The sequence below is a fragment of the Hyalella azteca genome, unplaced genomic scaffold, assembly GCF_000764305.2.
Source record: "Hyalella azteca isolate HAZT.00-mixed unplaced genomic scaffold, Hazt_2.0.2 contig4227, whole genome shotgun sequence".
NCBI classification, from domain to species: Eukaryota; Metazoa; Arthropoda; class Malacostraca; order Amphipoda; family Hyalellidae; genus Hyalella; species Hyalella azteca.
This window is the reverse complement of record NW_025934448.1, coordinates 198,949-219,766: the sequence shown is the minus strand read 5'-3', so window position 1 is coordinate 219,766 and position 20,818 is coordinate 198,949. Positions and strand designations below refer to the sequence as shown.

General features: G+C 37.8%; 2 protein-coding genes across 4 annotated transcripts; one reads left to right on the top strand and one right to left on the bottom strand.

Annotated features, from left to right (window-relative positions):
* Positions 1 to 4,278: 4,278 nt before the first annotated feature.
* On the top strand, positions 4,279 to 7,802 carry LOC108678851. The gene is made up of 5 exons (XM_018167344.1): positions 4,279 to 4,493; positions 5,071 to 5,195; positions 5,909 to 5,963; positions 6,077 to 6,265; positions 7,747 to 7,802. The coding sequence occupies exons 1-5, from the start codon at positions 4,400 to 4,402 to the stop codon at positions 7,800 to 7,802; spliced, it is 519 nt and encodes a 172-aa protein (XP_018022833.1). The 5' UTR covers positions 4,279 to 4,399.
* Positions 7,803 to 15,241: 7,439 nt separating this feature from the next.
* LOC108678853 (DNA translocase FtsK-like) lies at positions 15,242 to 19,025 on the bottom strand. Of its 3 annotated transcripts, none has more exons than XM_018167347.2 (4): positions 18,775 to 19,025; positions 18,130 to 18,560; positions 15,905 to 16,065; positions 15,242 to 15,331 (listed from the first exon to the last, which is right to left on the bottom strand). In XM_018167347.2, the coding sequence occupies exons 1-4, from the start codon at positions 18,902 to 18,904 to the stop codon at positions 15,313 to 15,315; spliced, it is 741 nt and encodes a 246-aa protein (XP_018022836.1). In that variant the 5' UTR covers positions 18,905 to 19,025; the 3' UTR covers positions 15,242 to 15,312. The 3 variants fall into 3 exon arrangements, with proteins under 3 accessions (XP_018022836.1, XP_047735890.1, XP_018022835.1); XM_047879934.1 differs by having other exon boundaries at positions 15,262 to 16,065; positions 18,130 to 18,429; positions 18,466 to 18,560; XM_018167346.2 differs by having other exon boundaries at positions 15,262 to 16,065.
* Between the last annotated feature and the right edge of the window lie 1,793 nt (positions 19,026 to 20,818).

The window sequence follows — 20,818 nt, the reverse complement described above, 5'->3', positions numbered from 1 at the left end:
GATTGGTGATGGCTTTTGCCCAACGGAGCCTCGTGACGAAGCTCATCCAACATTGATTCATCACTGGTAAACACCAGGTCTAGAATATTGGGAGTCTGTTTACTTCTATAATGATGTGATTATGATTCACATCATTCACATCTATAATGATTCACATCATGCGTGATGTGAAAAACTTGTGACACTTCTCGCTCTCTCTTCCCTCGTTGTATTGCAATATATTTTTGGGTCGGCACCGACCATGGTAAGGCAGATGTCCAGAGATATGGACTGCGGCGGCGAGCCGCTGCTTATTGTGCAAGTTGCAAGATTTATAATTGGGTTAAGCAGCGTCCGAGACGTCCATTTTTAACAGAATATCTATTCTATGAATAAGTTGAAAATCAAAATTATAGAGTGGCATAAACAAAGCCGATTTTTAATGATAAATGAACCTGTGAAATTAGATTTTTTATGAATGAATAAAAATTTTTGAAGCTGGTACAACAATTACTCCTTGCTTAATTTGCGGAATTCGTTAATCCGCGCTATTTCATTGATCATTCGTTCGCCATGTCAGCAACTTGAGCGTCTTCGGTCGTCCGCGTCAGGTATTACCCTGTCGGCACGAGACTACGATATTCTCGTCAAAGCTGCCGTTGAACTTGAGGCGGATGTATGTACCAATTTGTGAGAAATAGTTCTTTACTTCAAGTAATTCAGGTATTTAGGATACTAAGGAAGTAAGGATAGTTAACATAGTTTGAGGTTTTGTCCTTTAATAAGATTGATATTTAGGTAGGCGATGGCAATGAGAAGAGTAGCATTTTTGCTGTATCGTTTTGCTATTTTTTTACTACTCAGACCTAGTAACAGTTCTGTTTGTCTATAGGATTTTTATGAAATCTAGAACTATTACTTATTCTTGTATTTTTATAATCTATACCAAAGTTTTGTTTATATAGTATAATACCTAGTAGTTAGTACATAGTAGTAGTACTAGTACTAAAAGTACTAAAGTAGTAGTACTACTAGAAAACAAATCTTTGATATAGACAAATAGAAGAATAATTAGTAATAGGTCTAGATCTTCTAGTAGGAATGACCCACCGTCAGCATGCTGGAATTCTGGAGAGCTATTAAATTAACCAGTGCACATACCAACATTATTAACATAATAATAATAACATAGGCATGGCATATTGGATACAAGTATACAACCAATTATAGTCTGGAGATGGACATGTAGCCACCTAAAAATGACAGATGCTGATATTTGAGATGCATTATGCACTATCTTAGAAGGCTAGAATTCTAGCTTTCTAGTTGGTTTTTGAGGTGCCGTTGTTTTCAGCCCAAAAACAATGGCACCTCAAAAACCAACTGAATCTACATTTCTGATTTCTCCACTCAAGTCTCAACCATGAAGGCATGAACTTACCAGCAAACTCGAGCGGAAAATGCCAGCCTGCCAGTGCCAGGGTGCAAGCAGTGAAGCAGGCAGCAGCATCACCATTCACTCACCAATATTTGGATTTACAGCCCAAGGCATTGCCGGCATTTTCAAGATGAGTTGCCAGGTAATTTTTATTAAGAAAATGCTTCTAACAACTTTAATTTTAATAGTATATCCCTTAAGGCTTACTCTCCATGCACTGCAATCAGCAACACTTGCACCCATTGCATCTGATTTCCAGGCAACCTTCACTGCATCCTGAATCATCCAATGCGTAGTGGCAAACCAGAGCTTTTTTGGAATCAGTTCATTTTTAATTCCTTCAATAACTCAAGATTTGAACCAATTTCTTAAGTATGATAATGGTGGTATACTGGTATCCATGATACTTTACTGGTCTACTTATAGGACTCAAAAATGAACTTGAGGGAAAGCCTAAAAAACTCTCTGCTTTGTCACTATGATTATTTATTTATTTATTCCAATGTACCAAAATGCTGAAACTTTACTGTGTGCGCTTGCGGTCTTTCAGATTTACAACTATTTTCTAAATAGTTGGCCAAAGACTGGCAAATATATAAAATACAATAATTTCAATTCAAATGTGACAGCAAGATCTTCTGAAGGCGTAAATTTTGCTGCTTATGCATAGCCAAAGATCTTGCAATATTCACCCACTTTCTGCCTCCTGGGGAAAATGCAACTTCTTTGCAACTGAACCAATCATAAGGTCTTCAATTCCATTTTGATGTGCTGAAAATTCAGAATATAACTCATTATTAGTAATGTGCCATGGTTAATGGAAGGAATTCTTACATTTCAGTCAAATGAGTCAATGAAATTTAAAAATGTAAAACACTGAAATCAGGTCAGGGAAAAGTCCCACCTTTTTCTGAAATATTGCAGCTCTAATATCATATAAATTAGATAGGTATAAAATCTTGCGGCTCTAATGTCATGTATTTTTGTTTGATTGAAAAAATTGGGGTTCACATTTTGCAAACATGTATATTCATAAAATTTAAACTCTCAAAATATGCATTACTTCAATGTTCCTGCCAAAATATCCTGCAGAATGTATAAAAAAAAAGTTAACCCAAAAGATTTCCTTGAAGATTGCGTAGTTGCGGTTACAGCAGAGCAGTCAGACTGCATTGTCACCAGAGCTGGGCAACACTACTTTGAAATGTAGCGGGTGCTACCGCTACGATTGCTCGAATGTAGCGCCGCTACAATTGCTTGAATGTAGCGCCGCTACAATTGCTTAAATGTAGCGCCGCTACCGCTGATGAAAATGTAGCGCGCTACTGCCCACCTCGGGTAACAACTAACATATTGACACTAGTAACAGGCTGAGGTTGACAACATTACACTGAAATCTTTCGTACAGTATTATTCTGTAATATTATGTATATATCATGCTGGTTTTCAAATAATATTTAACACTATTGAATAAAATGTAAAGGCTTTATCTATAAATGTAGCGGTAGCGCTGTAGCGGCAAAACCTCATGTTGCTCCTTAAATATGTAGCGGGCACTACCGCTACTGCTACAATTGCTTAAATGTAGCTCCACTACTGCTACTGTCAATGTAGCGGCCGCTTCATGTAGCACGCTACTGCCACCTCTGATTGTCACTTGTTCAGTTGCCACTTGAGTGAAGATAAATGTTAGTGTTGCTGTATTATTGGACTTTTTTTAGGGTAAAATTAGCTATTAGGGGTAACACGAGCATGTGACTATGTAAACAAGTTTGTGGCTTGTATTTGGCTTTTCATGGCCAAGATATGGAATTCATGGCTCAATGAAATGGAACATGGCTGGCAAACCATTAAAACCATGGCTTGAAAAATCGAGTTGTGGCTTGAAAATAGATACCGTAAAATGGGGTAACTTAGACTCCCAGGGTAACTTAGACCACTTTTCATTTTTTTAACAAAAATCATCAAAACTCAAAAACTATTTGACATATAAAAATTTTGTCAATGGTGATTAAAGGCCTAATACTGAGGCTATGTAACACAATAGAAAGATTTAAAAAGGCTGCATATCTAATAGGTTGAAAAATGAAAAATGTGACCCACAAAAAAGTGTGTATGCCCATAAATCATATCTGGTGTATCTACTATGGACTTAATCCTGAAGCTGCAATTATTGAATGACTTGTCAAATTACTTGGTGACATCATTTTATTTTGAAATAGGGGTTTGCTTCTACTCTTATCTCTGAAAAAAATTTGCATCATCAATGATAACAATATTCAAAAGTTTAGTGAGGGAATGAAACTTTTTATTTTAGCATATCTATCATCTATATTTATTGATTAATCTAAATAAAATAAGCAGTTTTGTTTATCCCAAATATCCAAAATTTACTGCACTTCTTTTCCTTTGGTTTGCAAAAAGTAAGAGAACAGGGGCCTTTTTAGGGGCCTGCTGAAATTAGGTCTACATCAAGATGAAACATCTGAAGCTCACACACTCTGGAATTTCTTTATAGATTATATGCTATTTGTTGTAGTATCCTAAATGCACTGTTAATGAATATTAGGAAGCAAGACTAATCAATCAAAATTCCACAGAAGTTGATGCAGCCTAACGGGGATGTTATAGTCTGTATCAAGTGTCTTTATATCAAACACCTAAATAATGTAGAGTGGTGATGTAGAATATAATCTAGAATAATGTCAAACTATCTAACACCTAAATAATCTAGAGTGGTGCATGCTGTTGCCAGGACTCAATGCTACACTCAAAGTTTGCTGCACTGACTCTTTAACTCTAAATAATGCCAGTGTACTACATACAAACTTCTTTCTCTAACATCAAAAAATGTCTTCACAGAATAAGGTCACTGATTCTTGAGTTGCTTTCAATTAATACTTGGACTTTGATTACAAATAAACTTCACTTTAACTTGAAACCTGCAAAATTTGATCAGTATTATGATGAATAAATGAAGGCATGCACAATGTCTCTGATGATGCAGTCAACAGTGGCTGGCACGCTGAGCTGAGCACCCAAATGTCTTCTGAATCTTGCAAAGTTGAGGCTGATGGTGAGCTGTAGTTTTATGGGATGCATAAATTGCTCACAATGTGTAAAGTTGAAAATAATATTCTTGTGATGATTAAATTATAGTTTAAAGATTAAGTTATCTTAGGATATTGCTCCACATTTTTTGGAAGCAGTGACACATTGTTTGTCACCTGTGTTAACACATTGACTACGATTGCTTCATCTTGTACTGTTATTTCATTTTTTGTACTTTTTTTAAGCAGGGTTGCCAGACGGTCATTTTTTCCCGACAAATTCCGTGATTTAGTTTTTCTCAATTGCTTTGGCCGGCTAAAATTTATGATAGGGGTACTTCCTAATTAAATTTTAAATACTGCAAAAAGAAAATAAATGGAATTTTTATAGCGGAACCTACAAATAAACTAGTATACATTGAATTATCAGCCTTTTTTGGCTTTTTTTATTCTCGGATTTGGCCGATTTTAGGCAACCTGAATTATGTGCCACTACATCCTGGAGAAATACATTTCATGGTACGCATATGTACCAATACGTTGTCAACGTGTTAATGTCTCGTGTTCAAGTTTATTCATGATGTTCTATGTCAATTTATTCAACTACAGAGGCCAGTGGCTCATCTCCTCCCCTAGAAACAGTGGCAGTTTACATCAAGGAGGAGCCTCAAGGTGGAGGAGAGGACATAGCTGTGAAGGTGGAACCAACTGACAGTAGTGAAAAAGAGGTAAATTCATCATTTGCATTAGTGAATTGTAAAGCATAAAATTCATATATTATTATTTGTACCTTGTGAGTTGGTTTTCAATATGGCAAAGAAGCTCCTAAAGCTTGAGGAATTTTATTCCTCAAATTTGTGTGAGATTATCCTGCAAATTAAGTTTGAAGCTGGTAATTTGTATTTGGCATCGGGACATTCAAGCTGTGGACTTGTATATAATTGTGCAATATGTTTATATTCTTAAATGAATTAATGCATTGCATTATTTGTGCAATCTATTCTTTGCTTTTCTATGTATTAATTGTGTATTGTTTGAATTTAGTCAACAGTAATTATGTTCAGTACTGATTATGTTTGCCAGTGAGCAAGTAAGGATCTTGTCATAAAAAGGATCTATTTATTATTTGATGATCAGCATTGCATTGCAATATGAGTTCTGTGACCATGCCTGCCAGTGAAGTTAAGCTTCATTCACTTGGGGTGGCAAATACTGTATGAATAAAAAAAACACAACTATATTTATCAGCAAACCTCAGCAGATATACAAAATTTACACTGCTATTCACACAGAACAGATTTTAACACAGCATAGAATTTGATGCCTGATGCCTGTGTGTATGCTGCTAAAACTGCTGTGGTAGATTTGCCGCAGCAGTTTAGCTTACAATGATATTCTATGTAATCTTTCACACTGAGCGGTTTTTGACACCACATCCTAGTGTGGTTCAGACAGTGGGTCGTCGAGGGTGTGTGCAGCTTCAGCTTCTAGAAGAGGTAAGGATAATTAAACTCATTTATTCTTGTTATTGAATGAATTAATGAATTTTGTCATGACAAGTTTGTGAACATTGAAACATATTTTTATTGGGAAATACATTTCTTTTCAGGTTCAGCAATGAATTCAAGTGACAATGTAAAGCTTATTTTAGCCGTTGAAAAACACCCTGCAGTTTGGGATAAGGCCTGCAGCGACTACAAGGACAAGAATAAAAAAGTCAATGCATGGAAGACCATATGCAAAGAGGTTACAGTAAATCATGCAGAAATCAAAGATGACGAAGCAAAAAATAATGTTGGTGAGTAGAAGTATTTGCAGATCATATGGAGTTGTTTTGTCATGACACTGAACCATTGTTGCTTGCAAAATAATTGCAAACATATCTCTGATGCGGTTAGCTCCTCTTCCTCCATGTTGGTGACCAATATTTGTAATAGTTTGTAATTCATTGCTATTACTCTCGTCTTAACCTCTTTGTCAGTCTTTTAACAAAATTGTGCAGCACGCAATAGGCTTTTACAATATCAATTGCTAATTTATTAGACTCATAAATTTATTAGACTCATTCAGAATTATTAGGGCAAATAAGTCGGATGTGTTTGCCGTCTATGGCCCCTAAACAATTGGAAAAATTTGAATTTTTCTCAAAGCCTTTTGATATGATATTCCTATTCTCCGTGTACAGTGGAAAGCATTTGGCTTGCAATGCTTGCCATGTTTCAATATATTTCTCCCTGATTGTTCCACTTATGGTTGATATGCCTAGCCAATAAAATAATACAGAGCTGTCATAACCAGTGGCAAGGTATCTTAAAANCCTTCAACACCATCTTCTCCTTCTAGATCAAATACTCCTTCTCTGCCTGAAAGTTTGCAGTCAACCGCGACTGCGTTGCCAAGCACTACTTCATCAGAAGCTTTAATACTCACACCAATGCAAAAAACGAGTAATCTCACCCAAAAGAAAAGGAAGATAGATCCAACTGATGAGTTAATTCAGGTTGCATTATCTAAATTGACGGAGAAGAAAAATGATGATGATGACTTATCAGCATTTGGCGTAGTGGTGGCTACGCAAATTAGAAACATGAATAAAACACAGGCAACCATTTCTAGAAAATTAATCAATGATGCATTGTTCATGGGAAGTATGAATATGTTGGAGACAATTTCACGTATTGTGACAGCATCAAATTGCACTGACAAAAAGAACTTCTAATTGTCATTTCAATGAAGATAAAAGTCTGATTACTGTTTATGTAGAGGTTATTCTATTTGATATTCTTTATTATATATCATATTTTTGAAACGTAGGTTTCGTCCAGAAAAACTTGAAACTCATGGGGATGTTATTTTTGTTACTTATTAGGATATAGGAAATGGATTACCTCGAACTTGGAAGTATTATTTCCATTTCAGTTAAACTATTATTGCTGTTGTGCACTGAAGTTTTCAGTGCATTCAACGATATACATTGTTTTCTCAGGTCTCTTCTGTACACATTTATTATACATGACCTCGTCTAAAACTCCACTAACAACTTTTATAATTGCACGCTTCTCACCCGATACAGTTTTCGCCTTTGCCTCATTTCTCATAATAAATTATTCTCTCGCTCGCATACCAGAATAAAGAAGCAGAATATAGTTACACTGCTTTTATTTTCCTACCTATAGCTCGGTCTTAACCCGTTCATTGGTAACCCCGTTGATATGAATATCGAGCGCTATCGATATTTTCTTTAATATTTGAGTCGCTTCATTCGCCGTTGTTTTCTAGACTCGTCGTCTGCCCAGTACCAGCTAGGCTCGTCGTCCGTCAACATAGAGCTCTGAGTTATTTTCAAATTTATGTATGTTGACTGTAATATTGAGGGTAATTGCGTATGTTCGGTGAACGAATGAAAATGGAAAGTTTGTGTTGTGAAATGAGGAAGACTTGGCAAACCAAGCTTTATTCGAACAAATTTCCATTTACCTGAAATAAGAGTAACAGACATTAAATACTAATTAACATCACATAACATGAATATCACAAGCAACGGAAACAATTATACAGCGGATTTAAATTCAGCAATGTTTGCTGAATGAATTTAAACGATGTTCGCTGAACTTGCATCAGTGGTTAGAACATTTCAGCTCGGGTACATTGAGACTGATGCGGTGTTGAAGCCTAACTATCTAACGTCTAACTAAATGAAGAACATCTAACGTCTGATTGTCATGTTAAAATGAACTTTATTCATTTATGAATAAGGACTAAGTTACAACATTCACCCCCTCAAAAAATTCGTAGCTTAGTCCAAAAATAATTTATTTTACAAACGAAATAAAAACCTATTCATGCCAATATTCATACACTACTCTGCTTATTAATAACCGTAGCGATCTGTAGGTCTTCGTGTTCTTGCCGATTTTCTGGGGACAGGTGAAGGAACCAGTTCAGTTTCCTTGTCTGCTTGTTACATTGGCTGCTGGGAGACAAGTAAAAGGTTCTCCGGAATCCTGCAGTGGGGCAGGTTGAAGGTAAGAACCAGAAGGATCGAGAGTTTGATCCTGACGAAGTGAAGTCGGATCTCGTTGGAGAGGTGAAGTCGGATCTAGTTATAGAGGTGAAGTCGGCTCGAGTTGGAGAGGTGAAGTCGGCTCTAGTTGTAGAGGTGAAGTCGGCTCTAGTTGTAGAGGTAAAGTCGGCTCTAGTTGCTCACGAAGCTTTGCGTCGTCTATCACCGAATCTGGAAGCCTCCGGGCGGAGAGTCGAGGGCAGGGCGTTATATCTTGTAGCGACACTGTCTCGGACATGAGAATGTCTTAGTTAAACATAGTGGGTTTATGTTGTTCTAAAGCATACTCTAAATTCGAAAGTTTGATGGCGACGTTGGCTGCATCTACGGGGGGGGGCACAGTAGAGAATGTCTGCTACTCGTATTTCAATATCTCACACCAGGTCGCCATCCGCAGTCTCAACTTACGCTGCTTCATGATTAGTATTAACTCGCACCAACAATCATAGTTGTATGATTAAAATACCTTAGGCCACACTCTAGAGCTGGCATGCCTGTAACAAGTTTTGGTGTGGCGTGTGATGTTCAAAAAACTATATATTGTGAAATATTCAGATGTTTGAGACAACCGTCCGCTTCTGTTGACTAATGTAACCTGTGTCTAGCTCAAAATCAAACGTTTGCTAATATTGTCAGTACGGGGAGTGACAGAAAGCGCCTGTGGGCTGCTACGCTGTAGACTGAACAAATGTGCCCTCATTTCCAATAGCCTTCGCTTGATATTTTCCTTAAAATTTCTCCACTGCGGCGTAGGTTCTTTTTTAGCACGACTTCGATCTCTTGCTTGCGATTGACTTTAAGGGATAATTTTCACGTAACTGCTGCGTAGGAGCAAGTAGGAGCTGCAACTGCTGCCATTTTGGTTCATAAGGGCTGTGTTGGCAATCGTAGGAAGTAGATTAGGCAGGGACTTTGACAATCCTGATTACACTGCCATTCCTGTGCCATCACTACAGACACCAGCCTCCTATCCAGGCTGGGAGTTAATCTTAACGCTCTTTTTAATATGCCTTTTTGGCATCAAAATTTCGACATATTTTCATAAGTGGATGGCATTTGTAGTAAATGAAAGAGATAATTTTAGCACCGACCAAAATTAAGGAAGTTACATTCGTTAATTTCTGCATTATTTATAAAACTGGTTACAAAAGTTGACTTTGTTGTTGTCTGCCAGAGTAATCATCGATATTTTTAATGTTATCATTATACTGGATTGAAAAGCGGATGTATTGACAATAATGTTGTTCTAAATGACATAATTGAAGTTATAAAATTTAATGGGTAACTTGTTAAATAGTGGAATAATTACAATATATGCAACACAATGGCTGGGACCATTAGAACGAATTTTGTCATGTAAAGTAGTAACGTTGTAGTTTTTAGTGAGTAAAGTAGTAAGTTTACTGCAGAAGTAGTAAAGTCTGGTGTAGCAGCACGATTTTGCCCTAATACAACGGACTAAAATAACAATCTGTTAACATCCTAATCTGATATAATCCATCTTACTTATTTCCTTTATTCTTTCAGGAGTATTTCCTTTTAATCATACTCACTAGTAATATAATATTCACTGCACTGATGTGGGGAGTGAAATATGTGAAAGAAATCAGTGGGGGTGAAGGAGTGAAAGTGAAATAAATCAGCAAAGGATCAGTTGTTTCTCCGCTAGGCCACCACATCCTCGCCTGCCAGCGCCTGACTAAATCCAATTATTTGGATGAAGCAGCGCCACGGCGCCCGCGCTGCCCTCCCATTGGCTGCTCTGTTGGATGAAGCAGCGCCACGGCGCCCGCGCTGCCCTCCCATTGGCTGCTCTGTTGGATGAAGCAGCGCCACGGCACCCGCGCTGCCCTCCCATTGGCTGTGTCCCAGGTCCACTTTTCAGCGTGGATCGGGTTTAATTAATTATTGTCAATCTCTGATTAGAGTATATAAATAATATAATACGACCTGAGGGTTCCAGGTCTCTTGAATGTTCTTGGCTATAGCAGGTGTGAAACAATGAGTACAGAATAGTTTACTCACTAAATGGTTAATACAGTAGGCACTAAGAGTTACAGTACGATATGAGGGATAGATACGGCCCGCTCGATAGAGAAGCTTATCGGGGGCCGGAGCGTAGAATAGATATGTAGACGCTCGGAGGTCTCTACTACAACTGACTGCTGGCGTTCCTGATGAGCTTGAAGAGCTATGTGGGTCCGCCCGCGTCGTAACGTAAACCACGTACGACAAGACGTACGATATTGAGATAGTCACTGAAGGTGACGATGCGTGAATCCGGGACACGTCCCCCCTTACAACTGGGAGCGTCCTCGTTCCAATAATACTAAGCAGGGAACGTTAACAATATACGTTACATTAAAATTTTAGGAACAAGGTTCTAAACGCCTTACATTATTAAATTCCAGCTAAGTCAACTGACATTAGCGGATAGCATAGCAAGCAAAGTTAGTACTAATAGTAGTAGTAAACTACTATAAAGTTACTACTAATAGCAAGGTTAGCAACTAGGAAACATCCTTAATTATTATGGAGTTCATCTTCAGTCTTCTGGCTTCTGATGAACTTCTTTCTTCATGTCTCGTTCCAAGAAAGTTTTAGAGAGAGAAAGAAAATAAACATAGGCATTAGTTTACATAGTAGAAAACAATGTAAAAGTCTTTTTCCCAAATATTTTAATTGAACTCTGGTTGAGTGGATCATTTCAGACTGATATTGAGTAATTACGTTACTTTACTTGAATTGGACAATTGTCAGTCAAATTGACGATTTTAGTCAAATCATTGAGACGGGGTTTCCAGATTACGCCAATTCTTGCCAACGCATGCGAGTGTAAATTTCCCCTTGCAATAAATAAAGAATATCTGACGATATCTGCAAGCAGTAACCTGGCAACGAGCGCGTGTATGCAGTCTTATTAAAATGCGTTCCAACTCCATATGATATCTGATGTAAACTACAATGGTTTTTACCTCAACTTCAGAGCCGGATTACGGCAGGATCAGCGCCGGCCTCTGGACCTGCGAAGTGACCGCGCAATTGTCGGACTGGTCATATTGATGTCTTTCATCCGATGCAGCAGCAACTTCATATATTTGAACTGCTACCAAGAGAAAATGTTACACCGTAATTATGGCATAGGCACACCGCTGCTTATATTCAACCTTGTAATTCACAATTGCGTCGACCTAAAGCCACTTATGCATTATTATTCGACAATTTAAATCAGTATTGGATATTTGCATCCACCAAAATTTGTACTAGTTATTTTAAGGCATTGTATTACTTCCTAGATCACAGTCAAATCATGGCAGCACCATCTAAAATGTTGAATAATAATGATGCAAATAAAGTAGTATATATATAAAATCGAATTTATCGATGAAAGTTACAGGTTGTTGAGATTTATTCGATTGAATTTGTTTTGATGAATGTGAAACTTTTCACACAACTGTTTATTCCACATTTATGCATCGGTTGTGGATAAATTTGTGCGCTAATAATTCCATGGATAACATAACTAACCCAAGAGGAACCCTCGCGTCACTAAAATTCTGCCAGGACAAATTTCCTGCGTGCCTTCCTGATAATTAATATGCATTATATTAAAAATGATAAAGAATTTTAACTTTTCTGTTTTGTCACGTCGTAAATTTGGCTAATAGAGCTATGTGTATGCTGAGAAACCGGAACCACGCAGGTTCGTTTGTTACATGGAACTATAAAGGGTCTTGAATTTGAGGGGTAACTCAATGACGTTTTATGAAGATAGGAATATTGTTTAAGTGTAAAATAAATGATGATAATCATGGATAATCGTGTGCTGTATCTTCCATTATTCATCGTCAAAAGTTTGAGGAATCCACCGATTAGATCTAATTGGCGATTAGAGGAATAAGATTAAATTCAGCAATAATAAGTGGAATGCCATAACGATGTGCCATGAGAGTTTTTTCAAAGTCTTCATTACAATATTAATATTTTTCCGTAAGAATATCATTTATTTAATGTATATAAAAATATTATTCATGAGATTTCGAGAGATCATGCTGATCCCTCATCCACTAAGTAACTTGGTCTTGATATGTCATCCATTATTTTCTTCTATAGTTATCTTATTCTATAGTATAGTAAGACATTCTATTTTCTTTTTCTAAGCATAAATAGACGGTAAAATGAAATCAACATTTCTCTTCGCACGCTATCCGCTGGAGGTTGACTGACACTAGAGGTCAGCCAACCAAGTGCCAGTTCCATGGAAAGTTTTAAGCGCGGTTCATCGGATGGAATAAATCGCTATTCTATTTTCATAACAATCATCAACTCGCCCATCCCTGCCGTGCCTGGACTGGCGGTGGGTAGTGCTGGGATGGTCAGTGCTCTACATGTTCATTCTGTTGAATTTATTTCCTAGATGGTTTTACAACATCCTCTCGTATTGAGCTGTACTGAAACTTCATGAAACCGCAAGAGATATATTCCGATTGCGAGGTCACTACAAAGTGTTTGAACAAACCAGTGCTAACACTTTGTTGAAGTCGATTCTGAATCCGTTATTTTAGGTACCTGACAAATTCACTAAACTTCGAGTTCGGTGCCGTGCACTTATTTTAAGAGCACCTGTTGCGAATACTTCTCATCTAATTTCTACAAGCCATACGCAAAATCGGTGAAAATCACGTTATCATTATAAAATCCATAATGTTGCCATAACTTGAACTAAATATCAGGGTAATTTCTTTCATTTTTAACCAAAATGCAGTCATTGAAAGTCACACGAGTCCTGTGATCATCTTCCTGGTCCCCGGCCTGGGACAAGGGGCTGAAGGCGCAGCTTCCTCACGCGAGGAATGACCTCGTATCATACAATATGCAAATACTGATATATTATCTTATATATAAATAATATATAATATCCGCATATCATATATGACGACCCGCTCCTCGTATTATATGACGCGGCATTACTGAGAACCTGGTAGGAGCTACTCGATAAATATTGGCCATTGATTACTGGCCTGTTAATTGCACAGCCGTTATTATTTCATAACATATAAACCGCTCTAATTCAATAACTCACGGTCGTATAGAGGCTCTAGGATGATGTACATGGATATTAAGGTGTAGTGAACGTTTCAAAAATGTATTATTCCATTTTGTGATGAATTTTAAAATAAGGCATGTTCAGGACAATTGTAAATGTACCAATTTAGGCTGCACATTCGTCTGATGGTAATGTTAAAATAAAATTTAATTATTGGAAATATCAACAATGTTTTATCATAATAATCTAGACTTTCTCCAAATGCAACACTACCACGAGATGCTAGATCGTAGCAGATTCATTTGCTTGCTGGCTTTCCTTGTTTAACTTGAGAGCACAGAAACTGGGGTATTTGGTCGGAGCTACTCCTCTTGTGGCCTCCCTCAAGTGTCAAGATTTAAGAAAGAAAATTGAAATCATCTCTGCTTGTTTGAATGCTCTGCTGATATCTTGAGATATCAGCAGGGTTATCTTCTTGATATCTTGTGAAACTTTGCTTTGTGAACCTATGAGCCTGACTTAGTGAGAACCTCACAAAAGGAGGGCAAGAAGACAACCTGGGCCAGAGGCCCAGTGGTTACAGTTCAGAGTAAACCGACTGTAGCAGAGAGTTACGGGTTCGAGACGCCAGCAAGCTGCAAGAATTCTGCGATGTGTATAATAGACTACAGATAAAATTTTGCTTACGGAACGCTGACACGGCTATTACTAAATGGGACCACATTGGTTCACCCCATAGCATAGCGGTCGAATTTGCACAGGACACAGGAGAGATTAGGCAATTAGAGGACGATCAATTAAATGAGCTTGGAACGACACACGCCATATCAAAATTTGTTTTAGGCATGACAGCCTCTAGGGTGAGGCAGAAGATATTTCAATCATAAAACTCCAAGGTAAAGGTCAGCGAGAGTTGATGCTAATCACGAAACAGAGTAAGTGGAAAAACTAAGCATGGCGACCTGGAGTGAGGTATTAAAATAGCAGACATTCTGTCATCAGACTTTCAATTCGCACGGACTCTTTAAGAAAAACACAGGTCAATGTTGTTTAAATTGGGCATCCTCACGATACTAATCATTCTCAATCATTCAACTCCACTCCCTCACCAAATGCACACCTTTACCCTGGGTAACAGAGATTCTCTCAAAAACTATGCCAGTGAATGCTCTACATTGACAAATCCAAAGTAATGACAATCGAGATTTTTATGGCTCAGAAAGTTTTTAGCAACTTCTTTACTCACAACTGAAATTTGCCTGTACGTAGTCAATTTGACAGCGAGTTTAAACAGCAAATGGCATTGTGGACGAATAAAATATGAACAAATATATACTGTACCAAATTTATTCATCGAATTATATTTATATATTCAGAGGCAAGGAAGTGGACTTGGAATGCTTGGCTTTAGCGTGTTGAAGTAGCCTTCTTTTTTCGACGGCAAAATATGAGCACTGCGAGCAGCTAAAAGGTTTTTCAGACGAATGCTTGTATAGAACGTGTCTGTTCAGATCACTTTTCTTGACGCACGAATATTCACATTCCGGGCAACTGAAAGGTTTCTCCGATGAATGCTTGTATAGAACATGCCTTCGCAGATCACTTCTAATGACGCACGAATATTCACATTGCGTGCAGCTAAAAGGTTTTTCAGACGAATGCTTGTATAGAACATGGCTTTGTAGATCACTTTTTCTGACACAAGAATATTGACATTCCGAGCATCTGAGAGGATTCATAGATGAATGCGTTCCCTGTAAATGAAACTTTAAATCATTTCTAAAAACACAATAATATTCACATTTTGAGCACCTCAAAGGCTTCTGAGATGAATGCTTGCGTAATAAATGCGATTTTAAGTTGTATCTAGAGACGCAAGAATAATCACATTCAGAGCACCTAAGAGGTTTCTGTGATGAATGTTTGTAAAGTACATGGCTTTTAAGATTATATTTACTGGAGCAAGTATATTCACATTTAGAGCACCTAAAAGCTTTATGAGATGAAAGCTTGCGCGGTATATGTGATTTCAAATCGTCTTTAATGGCACATGAATATTCACGTTCCGCGCAACTTGGAGGCTTTACAGATGAATGCTTCGAAGGAATGTTGTATTCGAGATTTTGTTTACTGGAACAACTATGTTCACATTTAGAGCATCGGTCTGACAATTCTCTCGAATATTCTGCACGAATGTGTTGCTGCAGTTGCTGCTCTGAACTGCAGCCAAATGCACAGTGCGAGCATGAGTGTGGCTTTGCGGTTGCCTGCTCATCTGCACGGCGCTGCTGCTGTTGGGCTGCAGCTTCGGCCTCAACAAATCCAACCTGGGAACCCGCAAGCCTGTTGGTGCGGTGCTGGGAGCAGGACGCTGCAGAGACGTAGGCCTGTTGGTGCGGTGCTGGGAGCAGGACGCTGCAGAGACGCCGCCACTGCCAGCAGCGTCGTCAGGGGCGCCCTCGGGTGCGGGCTGCTCTCTCCTCACGCACTGACGACACAGTAGCAATGAAACAATAATTATTATGGAGAAAACACTTCCATGTGAATCATTGTAGCATCATACAAACTTAAAATTTGAGGATAAATCAGCATCGGTACATTCTCCTAATCAACACTCCTCTGGATTAAATTATTATATGTATTATAATTAATGAGAACTAGGTATTGGTGAATTATCCAACAACTCATTTGCGTATATTTTTTTTTCTAGTCAAGTATATAATTTAGCACTTGAGAAAGCTCATTTGATTGGCAGGTCTCGATTCAGGCAGGTCTCTCGATTTAATTTTCCAGGGAGCGCAGCCGTGCACCACCAATTTTGCGCACCAATAAGCCCTGAATCGAACGCCTTGGATCTCTCCGGACCTACACCAATCAGCCGTGCACCACTCGGTTTTGTCCTCTTCCGGCCTTGACCACCACCTGCCGTGCACCACCAGGCCGCGGATCGAATATGACTTCCAGCCATCGTTAAATTACGTAATTTTACGTTCACCGCATCTGAGGTTAGGTCTCAGATAGCATAGTTCTGTTCCAAAATTTATCGTCCTTCGACAAGTGGCCGTTCGACTGAGGGCTGGTTCGACCCACGGCCTAGATACGGACGGCTTGAAGTGTTGAAGGCTACGTTCCGGAAGGCAGGAATCATGATGGTCCATTACATCCAGGGCAGTGGTGGTCTTCGGCAGGCGACCCATTTTCCATTCATCTTAACCATGGCTCAAAGGGGACATGAAATATGGGAGTTTAATCGGAAGGACAAAATATGCTGGGTAAGGAGAAACGTAGCACTGCACACAAACGTACAGTGGGCAGTTACAATGGGGCGCTGGTTATTGCTAAAATGTTGTTTTCGTTTATGACAAACATTACACGAGGAAACGTTTTATGCATAAATGATATCGAACAGATATACCAAGACGAAACAATGAGTAATTGGCATGTTAACTCAGCATTGACCAGGAAGATGGAGGGAGAATACAACGTGAGGTAGCAGGAGCTGATAAAACATTCTGGCCCACAGGTAATGAATGGAAATATGGCCCATGTATTATGCGAGTGAACGTTCTGCCAGCAATGGCAAATTGATGTTCAACTTGCCAAATATACAACATGATGTTCAACTTGCCAAATATACAACATGATGTTCAACTTGCCAAATATACAACATGATGTTCAACTTGCCAAATATAGAACATGATGTTCAACTTGCCAAATATACAACATGATGTTCAACTTGCCAACTATACATTGGCAGAAGGGTAGATAAAATGGCATCTCTTACACTAGTCATAAAATTCCCTCAAGTCCCAAGGCAGGCTTCAAAGAAGAATGCACCATCTTTCAATAATCTAGGTAAAGGAAAGATAAATGATAGCAATTTTTCATTGTTGGATGTTACTATTGTTAGCCATCAAAATGTAACAAAGGCCATTGTACATGAGAAATTATCACCACTAATATCAAGGCTGAAATACATTTTAAATCATAATTTAATCATATCACGCAATATTATTTCTTTAATGAAGGTATCATAAAATTTATTGTGTGAAATCACTGCACTGCCTCCTAGTGCATATAAATAAACCTAGTGCATATAAATATGTCACCTGTCTTCCATCAACTGCATTAGGTTATGAGCTGAAGTTTTACTTAACTCTGAACCTGACAGCAATAGAGGCCAACCCACGACTTTGGTTGCAAACAAACAAATCTTAACTCCCCAAGCTCAAGAGAATGGCAAACAAGAAGCTACCCTCGCCTTCTTCATCAGAAACAGACTAAATGTATGAAAATTTATTATATACTTTGAGCCTTGATATTATTCAAGGCTTGGAAGAAGGTTGTAGAAAAAAAATTGAACATATTTAAATAATATACCAATTTTACCAACAATTCAACAGTATTTAACATTGTATACTTGGTAATCTTGCACCAATTTGAGGAGGACCTGAGGAGCATATTTGACATAGCTGAAAATTACTAACAAGAGATGAATATTAACAGGTGAATTTTATGACTGACAAAGACAGGATTTGAGGGATACTTTTACCTTCTCATTGATGCCACATGCCTCCTCCTCCACAGGTTTGTCCTCTCCCTCATATTCAGGCTCCTCCTTCACAGTTATGTCCTCTCCTTCATATTCAGGCTCCTCCTTCACAGTTATGTCCTCTCTCTCATATTCAGGCTCCTCCTTCACAGTTATGTACTCTCCCTCATATTCAGGCTCCTCCTTCACAGTTATGTCCTCTCTCTCATATTCAGGCTCCTCCTCCACAGTTATGTCTTCTCCCTCATATTCAGGCTCCTCCTTCACAGTTATGTCCTCTCCCTCATATTCAGGCTCCTCCTTCACAGTTATATATGCTTCGTACACAGGCTCCTCCTTCACAGTTATGTCCTCTCCCTCATATTCAGGCTCTTTCTTGAGGCTCCCTGCCACCATGCCTGGGAGTAGAGATGAACCACTAGTCTGTGTAGCTGGATAGATTGATATGAATCAACATCATGATGATAGTTGACAGTGGGAGATATCAACACAATTACAGATGATAACATTCTGTACCTCTACATAACTCAAATTTACAAACATATGATAATAAAAAAGGCAAATTAAGTATAAAAACCACTAGTACATAATTTCAGCTCCTCACAATATTGAAAGCGCTTAGTATATCCCAAATGTTAAGCTCACCATCCAATTCATCCTTGTGCACCACAGGAGACATTTGGGCAAGATTCAGCCCATCATGCCAGCCCCTCTTCACTGCAGCATCAGAAAGTTTGTGCATCACAACACTGCACTCTTTCATTTTGTTAATCATGATTTGTATTAGATTTAGATTGTTCCAAGTTAAACTGAAACTTATTGATAGTCAAAATTCATGAAACAGTCACAAAGACAAAGTAGTAAATGCAAAAAATTTGAAAGTAGTAACAGCTCTGTGAAACAATTTGTGGGTGTAGAGAAATCACATTTTGTACATGGTATATACATACACTTTCACAGTTAATCACAGATTTTCATTTTAGAAAGTAGTCTGCATTACTGAAAATGATCCTTACAGAGAAAACCTAATAGGGCATAATATCAGACTTTACCAATATTTGTTTGTTTACTGCTCCACTTTCCTAACAAATGGTACACAAGTCATTTTAAGATTTCAAAAATAATTAAAATAGAATTGAAATTGCACCTACAGCTGGTTGTGATATCACTGCCACAGCATAAATACAATGGAAAAGGTCATGGAATTGTCAAAAGTAACTACAAGCAAACTATGTTCTACATTTTATCAACTATGTTCTACATTTTTATCATTTTATCAAGTTATTTCAATTAAAATATGAGGATCCATCCTGGAGGAGAAATATTGATAAAATTACCAGGCAGAGAAGCAAAATAAGAGCCTGAAATTGTGGAACCTAAACACCAGATTGAAAATACCATATGAAACAATCATAAACAAAACTAGAGAGCACATGAAAAGCAGTTTTGCATGAACTCTTTTCCATGAATATTTTTAAACAGTAAATTACTTCTGTCAAAATAAATGAAGCTGTCTCAATGAAGTTGATCTCTAATATCATGATAAATGGAATATTAATATAAAATTGCAATAATGAAAAAATCAATTGCTTCTATTCAAGAGTAGTACCGGATGAGGCTCTGAGGCTGTTGGCATATTTAGCAACCCATAATTGAAATTACAATATCTTTAGCAATTTTGTAACACATGAATTGACTCACTAAACTCTTCTAAATGTGTTAAACTAAACTCTTCTAAACTCACTAATTACTTTGATATCTTTACAAATGAAAAAAATCCACCAATTGACTGCTTGCTATATAAAGCTCACCAAAAGGTAATTAGATTGGAAAACATGTAGATGGGTTATGCAACAAGAGAACAACAGCACATTCTTTGCAAGAGCAGCAGTCTATCTAAAGAAAATTATTTCATTGCTAAGCTGGTGCAGATTAAACTTTGCTAAGCTACTTGCAGGCTCCCACCAGAATAAGACCAAATATATAGACTACCATGGAGATGAGATAATTTTTGTCCCAGTAACAATTCAGCTGGATCTAATCATGATAAATTATCATAAAATGTTATTTAGAAGCATTCTCTGCCCTCATTGATTATTGCAAAATACAGTTACTAATACATTAGTTTTTTAACCCTTTACTGCAGTATGTCTCTCCCCAAGAACATAACTTTCAAATTAACTTTCAAACGTAAACTATAGACCAAAGCAACATGAGGGCATTTTAAAGCTGTTGTGCATTGTGGCAACCAACAATGCAGTTCTTTTGTGCTCACTAGAACTTATCCTTTTTGGGAAGTAGGCTTGTGACAATATTGCTCCGGTTACTCCTGTCAGGCAGTAAAGAATTAATAGATGAAGAAAATCTGCATGCTTGCAGCTATTGATGGAGGTAATGACTAGGTACTAGATATGTTGACAATATCATTTTTCAAACAAGTTTAAATTTTATTTTGACACAACAGGAAAAATACTCCTTCAAACTTGTGTGCCATAATATCTGAACAAGTTTTGCTTACTAGGCCAATCCCTGAAAATCTTAAACTTACCTCAAAATTTTAGTTGGCCGAGACTGATTAGCATGTGATATGTTTAAAAAAATACCAATTTCAGGTATATTATTACCTGTTGAGGCAGCAAAAACAAATTCACTGACAAATAATTTGTGGCAGATGACTATTGTCACGGTC

Coding starts and splice junctions, on each gene's coding strand:
- LOC108678851 (XM_018167344.1), top strand. CDS start 4,400: ATGCACAATGTCTCTGATGATGCAGTCAACAGTGGCTGGCACGCTGAG. Junction 4,494..5,070: donor TTGCAAAGTTGAGGCTGATG/GTGAGCTGTAGT, acceptor CAATTTATTCAA/CTACAGAGGCCAGTGGCTCA. Junction 5,196..5,908: donor CTGACAGTAGTGAAAAAGAG/GTAAATTCATCA, acceptor ACCACATCCTAG/TGTGGTTCAGACAGTGGGTC.
- LOC108678853 (XM_018167346.2), bottom strand. CDS start 18,904: ATGATTAACAAAATGAAAGAGTGCAGTGTTGTGATGCACAAACTTTCT. Junction 18,561..18,774: donor GCACAAGGATGAATTGGATG/GTGAGCTTAACA, acceptor CAATCTATCCAG/CTACACAGACTAGTGGTTCA. Junction 16,066..18,129: donor CATGTGGCATCAATGAGAAG/GTAAAAGTATCC, acceptor CTGTGTCGTCAG/TGCGTGAGGAGAGAGCAGCC.